The sequence below is a fragment of the Fundulus heteroclitus genome, unplaced genomic scaffold (genome assembly GCF_011125445.2).
Source record: "Fundulus heteroclitus isolate FHET01 unplaced genomic scaffold, MU-UCD_Fhet_4.1 scaffold_59, whole genome shotgun sequence".
NCBI lineage: Eukaryota > Metazoa > Chordata > Actinopteri > Cyprinodontiformes > Fundulidae > Fundulus > Fundulus heteroclitus.
In genome coordinates, this window is record NW_023397022.1 from 947,568 (window position 1) to 967,337 (window position 19,770).

At 40.8% G+C, this 19,770-nt stretch overlaps 1 protein-coding gene across 1 annotated transcript in view; it reads right to left on the reverse strand.

Annotated features, from left to right (window-relative positions):
- The window catches only part of myo15b (myosin XVB), a 456,255-nt gene that overhangs the window by 128,926 nt on the left and 307,559 nt on the right, over window positions 1-19,770 (reverse strand). Inside the window, exons 21-26 of the mRNA XM_036133239.1 lie at window positions 18,963-19,058; window positions 18,638-18,873; window positions 16,464-16,633; window positions 16,294-16,366; window positions 16,009-16,188; window positions 4,046-4,164 (exon numbers count right to left, since the gene is read on the reverse strand). Coding sequence (XP_035989132.1) covers window positions 4,046-4,164; window positions 16,009-16,188; window positions 16,294-16,366; window positions 16,464-16,633; window positions 18,638-18,873; window positions 18,963-19,058 — 874 coding nt within the window. The remainder of the gene's footprint in view (window positions 1-4,045; window positions 4,165-16,008; window positions 16,189-16,293; window positions 16,367-16,463; window positions 16,634-18,637; window positions 18,874-18,962; window positions 19,059-19,770) is intronic.

Consider the following 19,770-nt stretch of genomic DNA (forward strand, 5'->3'; position numbering starts at 1 on the left):
ACGCCACCTTTCTGCCAACAGAAGACTCTGAGAGGACAGTTCTAGCAGTATGGTAAGGAGTCATAATCAGATTTGGACACTAAATTATGCTAAATTATAACCAATTTATTCCAGGAGATCTTCCAGCGGAGAAAGGTGGTGTGTTAAAAAATGTTTGTTGCTTTCTGCTATTAACAGTTCTATCTTTCTGCTTCTTTTTCTTTGCAAAGAAAAATCCGGCAGGCATCAATAAAATGCAAAGAAAAGATTGCAATAGAATTAGCATAATGACACATTCTACAAACTAACATGGGTAAATTTAGGATTAAAGTATCAGTGTACAATGATTACAATATTTATGGAGATTTAATATCTCTCGACTAGAACAAATAACTTAGTAGTTCTTTTAATTGGTTGTTAAAACATCCTAAGGGGAAGAACACATAAAACAGATGTTAGCTAACTGTTAACCTAGAGGGCTTTTAGATCAGGATATGGTTATCCTCTTACATACAGAAAAAAAGTAAGATTAATTTAATTAGATTAAATTATGGGGACATTTTGGATCTGGTCAGGATGGCTGGTGGGCTGTGATGATAAAAGGTAACAGCTTGAAGGTGATATCAATGAATGAAGGTTTTCTCTGAGGAACAGCAAAGCAGCAAAGACATCCCACATTGGAACTCCTGTTGTGTAAAGAACATCTTGAACGGGACATAAGGTGAGATCCTTACAATGAGAGACGTTCCACACAGGGGGGTGTGGAGACCCCTGGAGCACAGCACCCAGGGACGAGCTGCTGTGTTGGGAGCCTTTGTAAACTTGACACAGCTGGTGGAACCAGATAGACGAGGAGCTGGTCCCACAGGTTACCTGACACCTAACACTGACTGTAAAGGGTTCTGGGGTTTCAGGGGTCCTGAAAACAGAAAGCTTCAGAGAACCTTAACCTTTTCTGACCAGGCACTCAAAACACACAGATCAGATTACCGGGCCTAGATAAATAGGAACACAGGGACGCATTCATCCAAGAACTTCTTAATCCTCAGTTGAAAAAAAGGCTAATAATCACATATAAGGTTTACTTTATTTTAGGATTAAAGTGGGAACTAATTCTGATTTGCTTAAGTAGCTTTGGTTGTTCAACAATGTTAGAACGCTTTCAAAAGAGCTCCTGTTCTCTACCTCTCCAGCTCGCTGCTTTGTTTTGTAGAACCTTGGCATCCTTGAACAGTTACTGGCATAGTATAAATATTTTGTCTTCTCTGTGCAGAACAGCACCTCCCTTTCTTTCTTTTAAAAAAAAAGAGAGAGAGAGAGGGAAAAGGTGAAGTTGGAAAAGGCTGCCACATGGAAAGGCTTCCTTTTTCTCAGCTGGGTTTTCAAAATAAAACGACAAATGATATGAAACGAATATGTTGATGAAATTATGTTACAGAGAACCTTCAACTGTCAGACAATAAAAGTAAAGACACACATTGAATGCATTCTGTTAAGAATTACTGGAAAACTACTGCAAATACATTTGAACTTAAACATTACTTTTTTAAATTAATATTTAAATTGCAGAATTCTGGGAGCTAAATAATTGTGCACAGAAATATCTTGAATGTGAAAGTGCTCGGAGGATGTTTTTTAATAAATGACACATGAATGGGGGTTTTGATAAGAACACTAATTACACCTTGTTTCTGTTCTCCAGTGGAAACAAGGACTCGTGTCTGCAGACCATCTTCACAAAGTGTTTTATTAGAGAGAAATGCAAAATAAAATGCTCAGTTCCCAATCTAGAACTGTACATTCATTACCATCCAGCTCAATCGTCCAGCCTGCGAGGAGGAACCAGGAAGAGGACTGGGGATGAACAACCCAGAGAACTCTGATTCCTTATTCTTCAACGGGAGGACTTGCCTGAAGAACCCTACGCGCAATTAGATTAATTTCTGCCTTGTGCCCTGAAAGGCCTGAAGGCTTTCTTAACTTTGTGTTCTTAACGTCTCTGACTCCTCTCATATAGACCAGTTCATTGTTATTGCTTTGATGCGGGTTTTTCGTGCATGCGCGCCGGACTGGTAGGCAAAAGGCGAACACAATGGTGGACGCAAACAGAGAAACCGACGAGTTCTCCACGTATTTTTCTTCTTTAGATAACATATCACAAGATCGTTTTAAGAGTAAGTTGATGGTTGATGGTATCAGATTGCTAGATCCACACAGCAAAAGCCTGAAGGGATGGAGCGAGTCTGTGAAATGCTGCCAAGTGTTCCGTACCGCGACATATACAGCTGCCTTATAAACACGGCAGACCAGTACAGACGAGAGAGCACGAAAAGCATGCAACTACTGGACGGCTACAATTATTTTATATCGGGAAAAAGGCTCCAGCAACCCCCGCGACGCCATGAGGGATTAAGAGGGTCAGAAAATGGATGGATGTTCAGACATGTTTGTGTAACAGCAGAAAGCGGCGTCGGACACAGACCGCGTCTCAGTAGAGAGGAAGACCCGCCCGGTAGGTTAAAAAAAACATTGTTTACTACGGATTATTTTGGTGTTTTTGTCTTGTTACAATGGGTGGGGGTGTCGGCGATGTTGCAGCGTAAACACAGACGTACTGGCGCACGTGAACAGGGGCGTAATGCAGCCGCTGTCTGGTGAACATTATTGCACACTGATTGCACGAAGAAAACTAAAATGATGCGGCGTGCTGCTGCTGCAGCGCATAGACTCCACTTCTCCGGCCCCGTCTAGCGATCGCCACCTCCCCTCCGCCGCTATTTAAGTAGAACAATGACTAGTGCAGAATTAAGTTGTATTTACCGGGTATGAAGTGTAGACTGCAAATTCTATCGTGGTATGATGGCTCCCCCAGTCCATTGGGATTGTCTGCCTGCGCTCTTTTCATTGAAAATATCCATTTCTTTCTTCTTTCTCTGTCCTTTGGTAAACGACAGAAACGTACATCCGACGATTTGGAATGCCTCTCTGTGCAACCGGGAGCACAACAAGTCGTAGGCATTGCTTAGATTCCAAAAATAAACGAACTAATAGTACGCTCTAAATCACCCGTTTTGTCATGTAGTAGACGAGAAAGAGTACTGTTTTTGCCTACCCGCTGGACCCGGATGTAGCGCTGACGTCACGCGTGAACTGGTCTACTGTGTTGCTGTTTGTTTAACTGCTCTGTTCCACTGACTGTTATGAGATCTACACTGTAATGTTGCATCATGTTGATCAATATGGTTGTACGGTAAAGAATGGAAACTGATTGCTTCAGACACACAAAGACCTACGGTTTATGCTATGTTTTGGTTTGATATAGGAAGAACCAGGATCTGATAGGCTCTAAAGATCCTTTAGTATTAGCTGGTAATGGTAACTCCTAGTTTCAATACAGGTACTTCTCGCTCAGATTGGCCGAGAACGTGATTTCACCTGGGGTCAGTGAATATCTATCTATCTATCTATCTATCTATCTATCTATCTATCTATCTATCTATCTATCTCTCTCTCTCTCTCTCTCTCTCTCTCTCTCTCTCTCTCTCTCTCTCTCTCTCTCTCTCTCTCTATATATATATATATATATATATATATATATATATATATATATATATATATGAAACATTAAGGGCAGTGGAACCTAAGGACTACAACTTATAACCACTGCTCTATAACATCCAAAAATCTTAGTAGTAGTAGCATCAAAATTACATTAGAATTGTAATTTTACATGCCATACATTAGTATGGCATGTAAAAAGAGAATTTTACTGTAATGTGTATTTGGAACTTGGCAATCCATGTGCACAGATTACTAAAGTGAGAGAACAGATATTAAATCAAATTTTAGATAATTTTAAGAAATAGATTGTAAAACTATGTGCACTTCTTAAAAAGTAAAGAGTTAGAATGTAAACCTATCTAAACAGGTTTCTAAACTCAGGGAATGGCTTTTATTTTCCCTTTTTTATTTTTGCCCCCAAGTACCTGTTGGACTCTGATTAGGGGTGCAGGGACTACATGAAACTAATAGTAATGGTATTGACATATGTGCACATAACGCGTACCTCCTTGTGGATAATCTCTTCTCCAGATGTTTCCGTCTAAGGGGTCTAAGGGAGGAAATTTTGGAGCTTGAATGGAAGGTGCGGGTGGGATGAAGTCGTCCACATCAGGAAACAAATTTCTGAAAATAAAAAGACACTGAGAAAACAGAAAACACATATATCCCTGTGTGTCAACCACAGTTTATCGAGACAAATTGCTTATCCTGACCCTAATTTTAGTGGAATAATGTATTTTTAGGCCCGAGCAGCAAAGCGCTGCGAAGGCCTATTGTATCTGTAGTGTTAATTATTATTAATCTGCCACCCTAAAGAGGTGCCTTTTTGGGGGCTTTATCATTTTCAAAAACTCACCAAACTTTGCAGATGCATGGTGACTGTTTAAAAATGTTGTATTTTAAGGTCGTCACAAAAATCAAAAGAAAAATGCCTCAACGGCGCCACCTAGCAATTTACATAAGGGGTAATCAGAGCTCTGATATATAATGGAGCTTGATTATTAAGGGCTTTATGCGTTAGTAGAAGAATTTTAAATTCTATTTTTGATTTAACAGTAAGCCAGTCAAGGAAGGCTAAAATTGGAGAAATATGATCCCTATTGTTGATTTTCATCAGAACTCCTTCTGCAGCATTTTGGATCAGTTGAAGACTTTAAACTGCATTTTGTGGACTTCCTTATAGTAGTAAAGAATTACAATAGTCCAGCCTTCAAGTAACAAATGCATAGACTAGTTTTTGAGCATTGCTCCTGGACAGAATGTTTCTAATTTAGAAGGTGAAAAAAAGAAACTCTGGAAACCTGTTTAATATGGGATTTCAATGACCTGTCTTGGTCAAAAATAGCACCAAGATTTTTGACTTTATTACCAGAGGCCACATGTGGAATATTGCTAAAGTAATACTTTAGCAATATTTCCAATTGATAAAGTATTACTGTTACAGTATTTCTTTTGGGTGTTTATCCACCAATTTAACTGTCAAACGTTCATAAAAGCTGTCTTAATGCAAGAAACGAAACCCTTAAACACATGAAATAACAATTAACTTTAAAGAACTAAAAAGGTTTTGTTAACTTTTGACATAAAGCTGGATTACCAGCTAGTAAGAAACCTTTGATTAAATTGGTATACTAATGTTTAAACCAGGGGTGTCAAACGTACGTCCCGGCATTCAGGGGGCCGAATCTGGCCCCCTGAATGCTTTAGTCCGGTCCGGTGGCCCAATGCATTATCATTATTCAACGGCTGTATCTCCTCGCTGCATCGACCGATCTTCACCAGATTTTTTGTGAGTCGTGGGGGAGTGCTGCCCAACGCGTTCGTGTGAATCACCCGGTGGACGGGCGGGAAAAATGCGTGACAACTTCTGCGCTGGCTGGTGACCGGCGGTGCGCGAACCCCCGCGGTGGCCAATAGGCCAGAGCGGCGCTTGGCTGCGAGGACCGATCATCACCGCTTGCGGTTTTATTTTTTATTGTCATTTGGTTTCCTTTTTTTTTTTTTTAGCACTTTGACAATTTATGATTATATGAATGGGATAAGATTACCATGAGTGATTCAGCTGGTTAATAATGTTCTACTGTTGTTATTTTGAACTAAAGCATGGAAATAGAAATTTTACTAAAATATGTCAGTGAAATTTGTCTTATAGGACCATAAAGATGATGACGACTCCTGGTCCAAACATAAGCTGGGACCATGCTATGAGAAGTTTTAATATTTTCTATGCACTTGCATCAGTTTTTCATTGTGGATCTTTTTAGTCCTCCATCAAATGGAAGTTTTTAGTGCTAAGTTTGACAATGCTAATTTTAGCATTCTGACCTTGCATGGTTGTCTTTTTTTATTTAACATACTTAAAAGTGTAACAACACATACAGACATAGCTGGTCATCCACATGGCAAACTAAGAAGAGAAAATAACCCTCATAATTATTTGTAGCATTAGACACATGTATGCAAAAGATGTAAGTAAGAGTATGTTTCTCTCAGCACAGGTCCAACTGTCTCTACAATCATGCACAGAACATCGTCGGGTCCAAGTCAAAGTTCAGTCCCAAAGTCTCCAATGGTTCAGTCCATTTTTGCAGAAATATATCCATCCTTCCATTAATATAGTATTCTAGTTTTGTCAAAACAAGCGCGTCCAGGATTACTGATATCCATATGGTGATGGAGGGGGGCTTGTGTCCAACCCATTTCAATATTATAGTTTTCCTTGCCAGCTCTAGAAGAGTTTGTATAATTTCTTCCTGCTGTATCAATGAGTCCAAAACACCCCCAAGCTAGCATATTAGTGGATCTACTGGCACCTGTTTACTTATGGCCTTGCTGAGGTCACACATACCTCTGTCCAGAAAGTCTGAATGATTAATATCCCACATATGGTGAAATCTTGTTCCGATCCGGATCTTACATTTAGGACAGTTTGGGAAAACTCCCTTTTTATATTTACTGTAAGTGTATGGTGAAATATAGACATTGTGTAGAATGTTAAACTGTAATTCCTTGTATCTATTGCATATAGAAATTCTGGATGGCAGCAGTAACGATTTATCCCAAACATCACTTTGTATTACGCACTAAAGTAAAGTACGCCAGGATTTTCTCCACCATGTAATTTTGTCTATGTCCAAGTTGTATATCAGAATATAAGATTTTTATATACAATGCCTGTGCTCTTTGTAATCTAACAGAAATCTTTCTAACCGACGAGAGTCTATCATTAGCTTCAAGGAACCAGCTTTTTTAATCACATAATGTCTGATATGCAGATACTTGTAGAAATCTGTGTTTGGCAGTTGATAATGAGATTTTAGAGATTCAAATGTTTTAAAGCTTCCATTGTCAAATCGTATATTCTTTCCATGCCTGGCCTCTGCCAGCTTTTAATCACACATTTTGTGGTAAGAGAAATTGTCTTTAACAATACCTGGTAATTCATTTGGGTGTTTCCCTATGAGGTTTATTGGAGAGAGAGGTTTACATATTGCTGATTCCAACTCAAGCCAAGGGCATTGTGACTGCCCATTGATCCATGAGGAGAGGATTCTGGCCTGAATTGCCAGCATATAGTTTTCTATATTTGGTATGCTCCATCCCTTGTTCCTTTGGCATTTGCAGAGATGCTAGTTTTATTTTAGGCTTCCTGCCAGACCGAATACAATCTGACACACCTTTATTTACCATTTTGATATGGTTCGGTTTTAAATTCACAAACAGCATAGATATAGGGTATATTATTATTGGAAGTACGGACATCTTAATAAGATTGATTGTTCCTAAAAATGACAACGGGAGCGTCATCCATCTGGCCAGATTTTCTTAGAGTTCTATTTTTAAAGGAATAATATTATTTACATATAATTGGTCAATTTTCTTTGTGATTTTGACTCCCAAATATGCCAATCCCGTTGGGGCCCAACAGAAGGGCTTAACATATAAAGGTTCAGTATTACCACTTTCCCTTAATGCCATTACCTCTGATTTGTCCAGGTTAACCTTATAGCCAGACATTAGGCCAAACTCTCAGATACATTTAATCACAGCTGGTAGACGTTTAGTTGGTTAGTTGGCAGTATATGTCACACTCCAGGCCCGGGTGCAAGGCCGGGTTGTCTCTCTCACTCTCTTCTCTGCAGGGTGTGACGGGCGAGTGCTTCTCATCACAGCTAATTAGAGCCCTTCTTAAGGAGCAGAGACCAGGAGGAGGGCGTCAGGAGTAGTTGAAAGGACAGGCCAAGAATGGAGTCTTAAAGGATTATTGGGAAATAAAGGAAATATAAAGGATATTTATAGATTAAGGAAACCATTATTTATTTATCTTCAGAATACAAAATAAAAAAATAGAATTTAATAGATGTAAAACAATGTTGCTACACACTCATGAACAGTAGGTGGCGGTATGCACCTTAAAGTTGCTTGCGATCCGTTATGATAGAAAAGAAGAAGAAGAAGGAGGGCATCAGTTATTTCTCGCTTCCAGCGTGAACCATTCGCCCACGCCACAGAAACCTCAAGCCTGAACCCTAGGGGAACTGAATGTTCCTGATCGTCTGCCAGTGCTAGTTCTCCTCCTAGAGCTCACCTGCCTGTCCACCCTCCCAAACCATCTGCACAAGAGAGAGAGCATCTCTGGATTTGCACCCGGACCCAGGACATCACCCCTCCTGGTTCTTGGCAAGCCTCCGACTCTGTGAGTTTAGTGACCTCCACATTCTCATCAGCCACAGGCTGTTTCTCACAGTTTTCCCTCACCTCTCCAAGCAGACCAGAAGACTATCAAACCGGACACCACCAACACATGAGACCCTGCACTTTAAACAATAAACCAGATTCAACTGAACTGTTTTGTCTCCGTGGTTGCCCTGATTCTGAGTCGTTCTTTTCTAACATGACAGTATAGGGATGTATAAAATCTTTCATTTCGAACATTAGGTGCATACAGATTTCCTAACAAGATATCCTCACCATATAATACTCCTCTTACTAAGACACATCTTCCCTCTCTGTCGTTATATGAGGCAGTGACAGTGAAGGGCAACTTTTTGTGTATTAGAATAATTACTCCCCTTTTATTAGTTGAATAAGATGAGAAAACAATCTGCCCTACCCAATCTCTACAATATATCTTATGCTCCTCATCATGTAAATATGTTTCCTGAAGAAAAGCTATCTGAATTTCATCTTTTTTAAGGGAATCTAGAACTGATTTTCTTTCAATCACATTATTTGAACCCTGGATATTCCATGTCTCTTCTTAACTGACATAACTGACAACACATTCCCAGCAAAAACACAACTTCAACCAAAAGCTTGGAAACTGTAACAGATTAACACAGGACACATAGCCAAACTCGGTGTTGATGGTGCCTTTGATCCTTGCCGCCTGCAGGATCCTATTTTTATCAGTGTAGTCGTGCAGTTTCACCAAAACCGCTCGTGGTCCCTCTTCTCTGGCTGGTCGTGTTGGTGGTTCGGAACGGTGCGCACTATCAATCACGATTCCCTCCTTTGGTAGAGCAAGAATCTTTGGAATTCACTTCTCAAAAAATTCAACAGGTGTTTGGTCCGCCACTCTTTCCTTTAGCCCGACAATTCTGATGTGGCTGTGACTCTGGTTTTAAAAACTTTCCAAGTGGTCTTGTGGCATCTTTGCTGGCTCCCTGTATCTTAGAGAATAGACTTTAAAATACTTCTGTTAGTCTACAAATCCCTGAATTGCTTAGCACCTGTGGTGTCTTAATAAACAGAGGAGGCTCGGGCTGAATCCGTGTCTCTTTATTTGTGTGCTAACAGCCGGCCAACACAGGAAGAGCGCCCGCACGTCCAAACTACCAGGACCGTACCAACTCGGGACAATCATGGGTGGTAAATAAACCACATCATCCCCATTTTAAATGAGAATAACATTTGTTCATCTACATTAACTAAAGACACTTATTCCAACTTGAGTGCATTTTCATGTAGATTCAAACAATGACCCAAATATGTATTTACTTTGTAATCAATACTTTTTATTTTTTTTTGCATCTAACTCAGATGTAACCCTTGTTGCAACAGGAACCATAACATAACTTAACATGCATAACTCTTATGCCTAAATAAACATCTGGCTACTCAAGATATCGTTTTGGAGTCTTTCGTGGTCGTGTGGAACGCCTCACCACCACTAGAGGGTCTGGGGAAACAGGAGGGTGCATCCCTGAGTCCAGAGCATTTTGTTCAGGTGTAACGCTTGCATCACTTTGTTCTGTTGTTGGTGTTTCAGGGTTCTCGATTTCTGGTTCTGCTACAGCTTGGGTGCGAAGCTGATCCCCATGTCGTCTGTGCACAGTGTTCGAGTCCCGTTCTTTTACTTCATAAGAGACTGGACCAGTTTGTCTCACAACCTGTCCCGGTATCCACTTGTGAACTCCTCCCCCTATGTTTCGAAAATACACAGCATCATCCACAGAAAAAGAGCGGTCCGCGGCAGTGAAGTCGTGTTGAGCTTTTTGTTGAAACTGCTTCCTGCGAACAGTCCCCTTGATGTTAGGTTTGATGAAATCCAGTCTGGTACGGATGTGTCTGTGCAAGAACAATTCCGCTGGAGACTGACCTGTCATGCAGTTTGGTGTAACCCGGTACTGTAACAAAAACAATGAAAGTTTGTCCTTGATGCTGCCTGAGCGGTTGGCAAGTTTTTTCATGCCCACTTTAAATGTCTGTACATATCTTTCAGCCAAACCGTTTGTGGCAGGGTGTCCCGGCACACTTGTGTGCAAAATGCCACTTTGTGTCACAAACGTTTGGAATTCTGTGGATGTAAAAGTGGTTGCATTGTCTGTGACTATTTGTTCAGGAAGTCCATATGAAGCAAACAGTCTCTTCAGCTTTGTCACCGTGGCTTGTGATGTGATGTGTGGCATACGAAATACCTTCAACCACTTTGAATATGAATCCACCACAATCATGAACATGATGTCGAGGAAAGGTGCAGCAAAGTCGATATGCAGCCTTTTCCAGGATTCACCTGGGAACTCCCAGGGATGCAGTGGAACATGCTGTGGCATCTTCTGTTCCAGCTGACAGGTTTCACATGTTTTGCAGACCTGTTCCAAGTCATGATCTAGATTTGGCCACCAGACATATTTGCGAGCCAAAGCCTTAGATTTTACGATTCCTTGGTGGCCAGAGTCTCGTCTAACACAGCCTTTCTCATTTTTGAGGGAATAATCACTCTGGTTCCCCACAAAACACAACCCTTCTCAGTTGAAAGCTCATTCCTTTTGTTTTGAAAAGCCTTTAAACTCTCATCTGTAACAGTAGGCCAATCTTCCATGATGTATCGGTAAACTCTTGACAAGTCCATGTCTGTGCGTGTGGCCCGAGCGACCTGAGTAGCATTTAGTGGAGCTCCTTCCAAATGCTCAGTTAGCAGTGAGTATACTCCTGCTGAACTCAACGCTGTTCAAGTGTCGCTAGTTTCTGGCAGAGGACAGCGAGAGAGCCCATCTGCATTGCTGTGTTCTGCAGATTTTTTGAAAACAATGTGGTAATCGTATGCTGACAATATGATAGCCCACCTTTGAATGCGTGCTGCAGCTAGGGTAAGTAGGTTCTTGTGCTCACCAAAAAGCGTCAGCAGGGGGCGATGGTCAGTAGCTAAGGTGAAATGTCTTCCCCATAGGGACTGGTGAAACTTTTTAACTCCATAAATCAATCCCAGGGCCTCTTTTTCTATTTGATAGTACTTTCTTTCTGCTGGTAACAGCGTTTGGGAAGCGTAAGCTATTGGTTGTTCCTCCCAACTGGGCATGATGTGCTGTATAACCGCACCTATGCCATATGCAGAAGCATCACATGCTAATGTCAGTGGCAGGTTGGAGTCATAATGTGCTAGCACCCGATCACTTGTCAGCAGACCTTTGCATGTATCAAATGCAGCCTGCTCCGGTTCAGTCCATCTCCACGTCACACTGTCTTTCAGTAATTTGTACATTGGCAAAAACCTCCCATAATAGTTAACAAGTCCCAGGAACGCTTGAAGTTCTTTCACATTTGTCGGAGCAGGGGCGTCCTGAATTGCCCTCACCTTTTCTTTTGAAGGGTGGACTCCATGTTCATCCAGGACTTTTCCCAGATACTCAATTTGTGGCTTGTTAAACTCACACTTGGAACGTTTTACTCGCAGGCCATTTTCCTGAAGGCGTTGCAGGACCTTCTCCAAGTTGCTCAGATGTTCTGCTTTTGAGCGTCCAGTGATGAGCAAGTCATCCAGGTAGACCACCACTGGTAATCCCTTCATTATGTTTTCCATAATGCGCTGAAAAATCGAAGGAGCTGTGCTGATTCCAAAAGGAAGCCTGTTGTACATAAACAGTCCTTTATGAGTATTGATAGTTGTGTACTTCTTGGAATCCTCATTCAGCAGCACTTGTTGATAGGCTGCAGCCAGATCGATCTTTGAGAAGTACTTTCCCCCCCTGAGTGTCGCCAATAGTTCCTCCAAACGTGGTAAAGGGTATGTATTTGCTTCCAGGGCTTGGTTCACTGACACTTTGTAATCCCCACATAAGCAAATAGAAGTGTCCCTCTTTACCACTGGCACTATCGGTGCTGCCCATTCGCTGTGTCTCACAGGTGTAATAATGTTACTCCTTTCCAGTCTTTCCAGTTCTTTTTCCACTTTTTCCTTCATCGCAAAGGGGAGAGGCCTGTGTTTACAAAATTTGGGCGGCATCTCAGGTTTGATCACGATGGTCGCTTTAATGTCTTTCAATGTGCCCAACTCCTCCTTGAATACATCACTGTAAGTATGCAAAAGCTTATTGAGTGATACGTGTTTTGGCTCACCCACATACTTAATCTGCTACCAGTTAAGCCGGAGTTTTGTCAACCAGTTTCTTCCACACAGTGATACACCATGTCCTCTGACAACCAACAGTGGCAAATCCACAGTTTGGTCTTTATACACCACCCTTGCTACAAACTGTCCCAAAAAACAAATACACCCTCCATTGTAAGCTTTGAGCTTCACTTTAGCCGGCTGCAAAGGCAGGTGGGAAAACTTTTTCAAGTATGTAGGATGTGAAATGACACTTTTTGCTGCTCCTGTGTCAATTTCCATTTCTAAATCAACATTGTCTATTGCAAATGTTGCTTTATATCTTTCATCATCCTCAGCACTGACAGTCAATATGGCTAACTCCTCTTCTGGATCTTCCTCAGCTGTCAAATACTTTGTATCTCTACTGCTCCTGCTTGACACACTGTTTCCATGACTCTTTTGTACTTTAGCTCGACACGCTTTCCTAATGTGTCCAATCCTTCCACAATTATGGCATTTAGTCTCTTTGAAATGACATTCACTTGCAATGTGATTTTTTCCTTTGCATCTGTAGCACATATTTGTTTTAACTGGCCTCACCAGTCCATTCCCCTTCAGCTCCTCTAAGCTGTCGAGTGTCTCTGTTTGCAGTCTCCATATTGAGAGCAATTTCAAAAGCTTTGGCCAAGGTCAGCCGGTCCTCCGAAAGTAACCTCCTGTGGCACGCTTCGTTTTTAATTCCACTTACAAACCGATCCCTCAGTGCAGAATCCAACGACACACCAAAATCACAGTTAGCTGCTTGTTGTTTTAGCTCTGCGACATACTGGGCAACAGTCTGACTCGTCTTTTGGTTGCATCTATTAAATCGGAAACGTTCAGCAACTAATATGGGCTTGGGTTCATAGTGTTCTTTCAAAATGTCCACAATCTCTGTAAACGTCGTGTCCTTAGGTTTTCTGGGCTGTACCAAGTTTCGTAAAAGTCCATATGTTTTAGCACCCATAACACTTAGCAACACCGCCACGTGCATTCTTCATCAATGTCGTTAGCTTCCAGGTACTGCTCTAGACGCTCGATATAAGCTGTCCACGGCTCAACCTCTGGTCTGAAGTCATCTATTTTGCCAATCTGAGCCAGTCTACTCACTAGTACTGAGACTTGACGTCCTCTCTCTTCCGAAAAATATCCTCGTCGCCAGTCGTAGTGTCTTAATAAACAGAGGAGGCTTGGGCTGAATCCGTGTCTCTTTATTGTTGTGCTAACAGCCGGCCAACACAGGAAGAGCGCCCGCACGTCCAAACTACCAGGACCGTACCAACTCGGGACAATCATGGGGGGTAAATACACCACAGCACCTAAATACATCACAGACTTGTTATTAGTGTATATCAACCCTCCAGACCACTAAGGTCTTCTGGCTCCAGCCTACTCTGCATACCTAGAAGCAGAACTAAACACAGAGAAGCAGCATTCAGTTCCTATGCTGGAACAAACTTCCAGAAAACTGTAAAAGTGCTGAAAGCCTGAGTTATTTTAAATCAAGATTAAAAACACATTTGTCCAGGATTGCCATCGACAGTTCTAGTTAAACTGTTTTACTAAAACATAATTAGTTCAACTTTGTAGTCCAACTATTTTTAATATTTGGTTTTAGTTTCTATTCTCCCATGTTTTATTTTGTTTCTACATTTTATTCCAACTTGTTTTTATTCTGTTTTACTTTCCTATATTTTAATCATGTGAATCACTTTGCATTGTCTTTGTACTGAAATGTGTTATACAAATAAATGTGCCTTGCCTTGCCTTGCATTTTCTTCAAATTGGTTTCCAGCATCTCCACCCGTGTTACATTAACAGACGTAGCATCTTCCAGGCCTGATAACTGCTGCTCCACCGATCCCAGTCATTCCATAATTCTGTCAACCTTCTCAGAAAGCTCCATAACTAGTTTAATCACCACAGCCAGCTTATTATCCAGCATCTTTGCTAAGTTGGCAGAAACACATTCCACAACCAAGTCCTCCGAATACCTGGCTTCTTCCTTATCCACAATGCTGACATTAGCTTTGCTTATACAGTCCTCCTCATTGCAGAAGCTAGCGGGTGTGTTGTTAGCATTAGTCCTGGCATTTCCTGCCTGTCTTTTGTTATCTTTCTTCTTGGTTGATCCAGGATGTGCAACAAAAGGTGTCAAGAGACATTTTGAAAGCTCAGAGTAGGCTCTCACTGGTGGAATTTTATTTAAAATATGTGTTTAGGCAATCCAAGCGTGGAGCTAGGAAAAATAAATAATTTCTGCTTAGTTCTATGCATCATGTGACCAAGCATCCTATTTTTAAAATTTGTAACATTAACAACAAAGTTTAATAATGAGAATAATTAATATTCTATCTATCCCTTTCTGCCCAGGCAGCGGTCTTGACAAAAACACTGAGCATGGGGTGGAAGACAGTGTAGCCAATTCTGCAAGAGAAACAAGCAACCAACTCTATTACCTCCTTCTTGTAAGCAGTAAAAATTAACACACCTAAAGTTGCTGATATAAGCAGACATGGCAACACTGCTGGAAGGCTGGAATACAGTGCTAAGCATTTCCAGGTTTTTCCTTCCTTTCTGTCAGCAGACTCATCAAACAAACATGCAATAAATCATGTCTTTTTGGATTACTTAGTGCTGTAACATCAATATTGTTATATTTGATGTGTCTTAATTAATTAAATGCATAAATAGAAATCGGTTTCATTATTGATATGTAGAAACAAGTTTTTCCTATTTTACACATGCAGGGTAAATGTCCTGTGAGGACTGCCATAGCAGGGGAGGCAGTAAGCCGCATGTTGTTTTGTGCGAAAGTGCTGGCAAAAAAGGTCCCACTGAATTATGCAGTGACCCAAAATCTCAGCTCGAGTCCAGTCTCCTTCCAACTCATGTGGTGCTGGTAACAAAGCTTGGTTGCAATACAAATTAAAGTGACTAGGGTCACAAAGCAGCACATTGTTTACAGAATAAAAACCGGGCATACAGACTTCTCTGTTTTTGAGCAATCCAAGCCAACCACATCATAACAAGAAGAAGAAAGGTAGGAGAAAAACAGCACAGCTATTAACAATTGCCTTTTTTGTGGAGCTGTGACTGCTGGTGTGGAGAAGTCTACAAGGATCTTTTTTGAGAGCTAGGACAGTGACATAAAAGGCAGATGAATATCTTGTGAATGTTATCATAATTACAGTTATCAAAACCCAATAACTTGAAATAACTTTGCTTGAACGATAGTGAGACGAACGAAAAGTTAGCTCCACAATTATCTTTTTCTGGTTAGCGCGACCTAGCACTGATGAAAAAATTTTTTTTAACACCTGCTTATAGGTGTTTATTTTCAAGAGGTACTTCTTATTTGACAAATGAGCCACATTGGACCACATATTTTAATTTAATGAATCGACTGCATTTTAGGATGGAACTCAAATGTACTCTATGCATTTATTTTAGACCTAGTAGGTTGGAAACAATGAGACATGAAATAGACATGCTTGTCCTTTAAGCGACCTTGAGATTACATTTAGTTTAAATTATTGAAAATAAACAGGCTAAATTGAACTGCAAAAGCTGATAATTTATTGAAACAATTGGCCTAAAAGGAAGGATGTTTTTACCTCTCTCCATGGTTGCTAAACAGGTAGTCAGACTTTGTGGAGGAGGTCGTCTCTGCTAGTAGTACTTCAGCTTCAGTTTCAGCCAGCAGATCCATTACAAAGTCTGACCCTGCGAGGTCTGACCACCCTTCTTCGGTAGCAAGAGACACTGACCAACCTTGCACACCCTCAGTCACCCCTCTATTGTATTACAATACATGGAGAGGGAAAATAAAGTAAGATGAAATACAGAACAATATAATGTTAGGCAGTTTTTATAAATATGTTTTTTTAGAAGAACATGACCTGTAATAAAGAATCCAAGAGGCCAACTGCTCTCCTGTTGTCCATGACTCCACTTCAGACGTCAATACCTCATCTGATGTCATTTTAGTATTTTTAGTGTAAGCATTACATTGTATGTTACTCAAATAGAGCCTGTTTTAAGCCATAATTAGATTTTTTAAAAATCTCACCATTGAAAGTATTGACTTCCACAAGCATTTTTCCTTTCCTCTGATTGGTTATCCACTCCAGTTGTGTGGGTGGATAGATCCGGACAGTGGGTGCTGGGAGCTGCAGAGATGTCAGTAGCTTGTGCTGGCATAATGAACGGTACTCTGCTGGACCATGGTCAGATACATACCTGCAAGGGAAATAGGGGCAGATTAAAAGAGAATACTAGAACCAAGTAATTTATTGTTATCTTTTCTCTGGCAAAATGTTTGTTGATTAAGTAGCATTTCTCTCAAATGGGAGAAACACACAGGATATCACACAGGAGAGGTTACGGCTTCTCCGCCCTTGTTTGAATGCTTTTTCCTCTGCTTCCTGCTCACTTGGATTCTTCTGCTCTTGATATTTTATCTTTGGGCCAAGACAGAAGTGTTGGCCAAAATTATTTTAGATCAGTGATTCACAAGGATTTACTTATTTTTGTCATGGTTGAGTTTTGGTTTGGCTTCGTTTTTCTTTTATTTTAATTTTTTCATCTCTTTTGAGTTAGGTTTAATTTTATTTATTGTTTTCAGTCATCAGTTATTTTCTGTCAATTTTCACTTCACCTCCTCAGCAGTCAGTCACACCTGATATCATTTGCTTGTTAATTAGTCAGACCCTTGTTTCACCTGTTAGTGCTCTATTTTAACCTCCCTCTGTCTTCAGTTCAGCACTGGACCGTCATCATCTATCCACCACTCCATGCCAGTCCCTCTGTAAGTCTTTTTATTCTGTGGTTCGTTCCTGGAGAAGCTCTGCTCTTTGTCCAGGTGTCTTCAGTGAATTGCTAACCTGTCAAGCTGCTCTGGTGAAGCTCTGCTCTGTATCCTGGTGTCTCCTGAGAACTGCTAACCTGTCAAGCTGCTCTGGTGAAGCCCAGCCCAGTGCCACAGTGTCTCCAGAGATCTGCTAACCTGACTAGCCGCCCTGGAGAAGCTCAGCCCAGTGCCTCAGTGTCTCCAGAGATCTGCTAACCTGACTAGCCGCCCTGAGAAAGCTCTGCTCAGTGCCCTGGTGTCTCCTGCAATCTGCTAACTAAGTAGCACTGAGCTTCCTGGCCACTTAGATTATTGTGGACTCTCTCTCTCCAGGCCGTCAGCTCCTGCCGTCACCTTCACTCCGGTTCTGTGCTACTCGCTCCTCTGGCCTCATCAAACCTCCACCCATCAACCTTGCAATAAGGACTCTCAATTTTAGTCCCGTGTGTGTGGTTCTGAGTTCATCCGTAGACAAATCGTGAAAATTGTATTTTTTGTCCCCATGTTGACTCCAAGAAAAGGACCAGTTGACATCAGCTAATCAGCACAAGATGCCCCCCTTCACCACAGAGGACTTCAAAAATCTTCTATAAAAATAGCAGTTATGGAAATAAAAATCCACCAACTTGAAGTGAATGTGGAGGTAAATTCGATATGGAAATGACACAACTCTGCCCGTGAGAACTTTGTCACTGAGTTGTTCTCGGCCACTAACGCTGCTCTCTTTCCCACAATGGTTCTAGTTTGCACTCCTGTCAGTCCCTGTTCCAACAACACTAATTCATCTAATAAACCTTTAAAATGTGTATTTCTGTGTCGGCTGAATTACCAGGTTTGCAGGTTCTGTAGGTTAATTTCATCTACAAAGACCTTACTAGTTAATGACTTGATATGTTATAATCAGATTGATTTGTTCTGTCAAAAAGAAACCTGGCTGCAAGAGACTATGTTAAATTAATAAACTACTACTAATCACGTAAATTTACATTTTCCTAGAAACACAGAAGGAGGAGGAGTTACAACCATTTTTAGCCAGATGTATTAATAATTTCAAGGTGAATTAATGGCCACGATTCTTTTGAAAATTTAACTCTTAGTTTCCCTCATCCAACTTGCAAAGCAATAAGCACCTTTCTCTTTAGACCTTGTGCTGACATATGACATTGATTGTGAAGCTATAACAGAATTTCCTCACAACCTTTTACTATCTTACCATTTTTAATGAGCTTTGAGTTCTTCGCTCCCAGAAAAAGGTTTAATTATAGTAGATCATCAGAAAATGCTGTGGCAAATTTAAGAGTCCGCCTCCTTTTTAATTTCCTCAGTGTTACAGAAAAACACAGCAAAGAGCAACAATGTTATTGGCAAAGAGCAGACTCAAGTGTAACACTTACTTGAGCAGTGTTTTTTCCAGTGTTGGTGAGGGTGTGAAGGCACTCAGGCAGCAGGCAAGCAGAAACCATCCCCTCAGACTGCCCTCTTCCTCCTTTTTGTCCGAAGTGTGGTACAATAACTGGACTAGGATTTCATCCTTCAAGGCTGGCTCATTCTGGCCTTTCTCCACAATATAGTTACCTAACATCTGCTCCTGCCAGCTGCTAATATCTGATTCAGATAAAAACCGTAAGATCTGTGGAGATAGACTTAAAATTATAAAAATGGAGTGACAAGATGAGAGTTGACAAGATGGCATAGATAGAAAAGAACAAACTCTCATACAAGTTTGTTTATCTCTAAGGCCATTCTGGTATATTCAGGTTCCAAAGGCATGAGGGGTCTCTGGAGTGGGTATCCTTGAGGCTGGCACCATGTATCCTGAGGGCAAAATGTACAGAGAAAATCTAGTATAGTGAATTAAGTTAATATTTTAGCTTTTGTGTCTTGAAATGAACATCTCTATTTATTTATTCAAATGTTTCTCCACTAAAAAATATAGCTAAGAAATTCTAATGTATTTGAACAAATATGGCTTCTTTGTGCTGTAAACCATAATGTATACAGGCACACTTTTTTCTGTCATCTTTTCCCTCTTAGGGGTCAACACAGCAAGCCATTGCTCTCTATCTAACTCAATCTTCTTTATCTTCTTCTCTCACATCTAGATTATGTTATTGAGTCGCACAGTAAAGCTGGCAAAAGATTTACGCCAGATGCCCTTGGGTCTGGTGCAAAATCTGATACAGAACACTCTGCCCCTTTGAGGGTGCATTTATGGTATACACATGTATGCCAAAGGAAAATGGTTATACTTGTTTGTTGAACTTTTTTGTGACAAACTTTTTACTGAACAATTTGAACAACATTAAATATAAACTTGTGGCTTCTCTGAATTTGGGCCAGTGGGGCCTGGACCCATCCGATGTCGTTGTGGAGTTCTATGCAATAATCAGGGGGACATGATCGTTCTTTATGGAGCAATATTGTAAAGAAGACAGATTCCCTTACAAATAAATTAGGATATAAACATTTGTGTCTATATATCTAATTCTGGCAGAATATTGACAAGCTCAGTAGGCTAAATACTCTT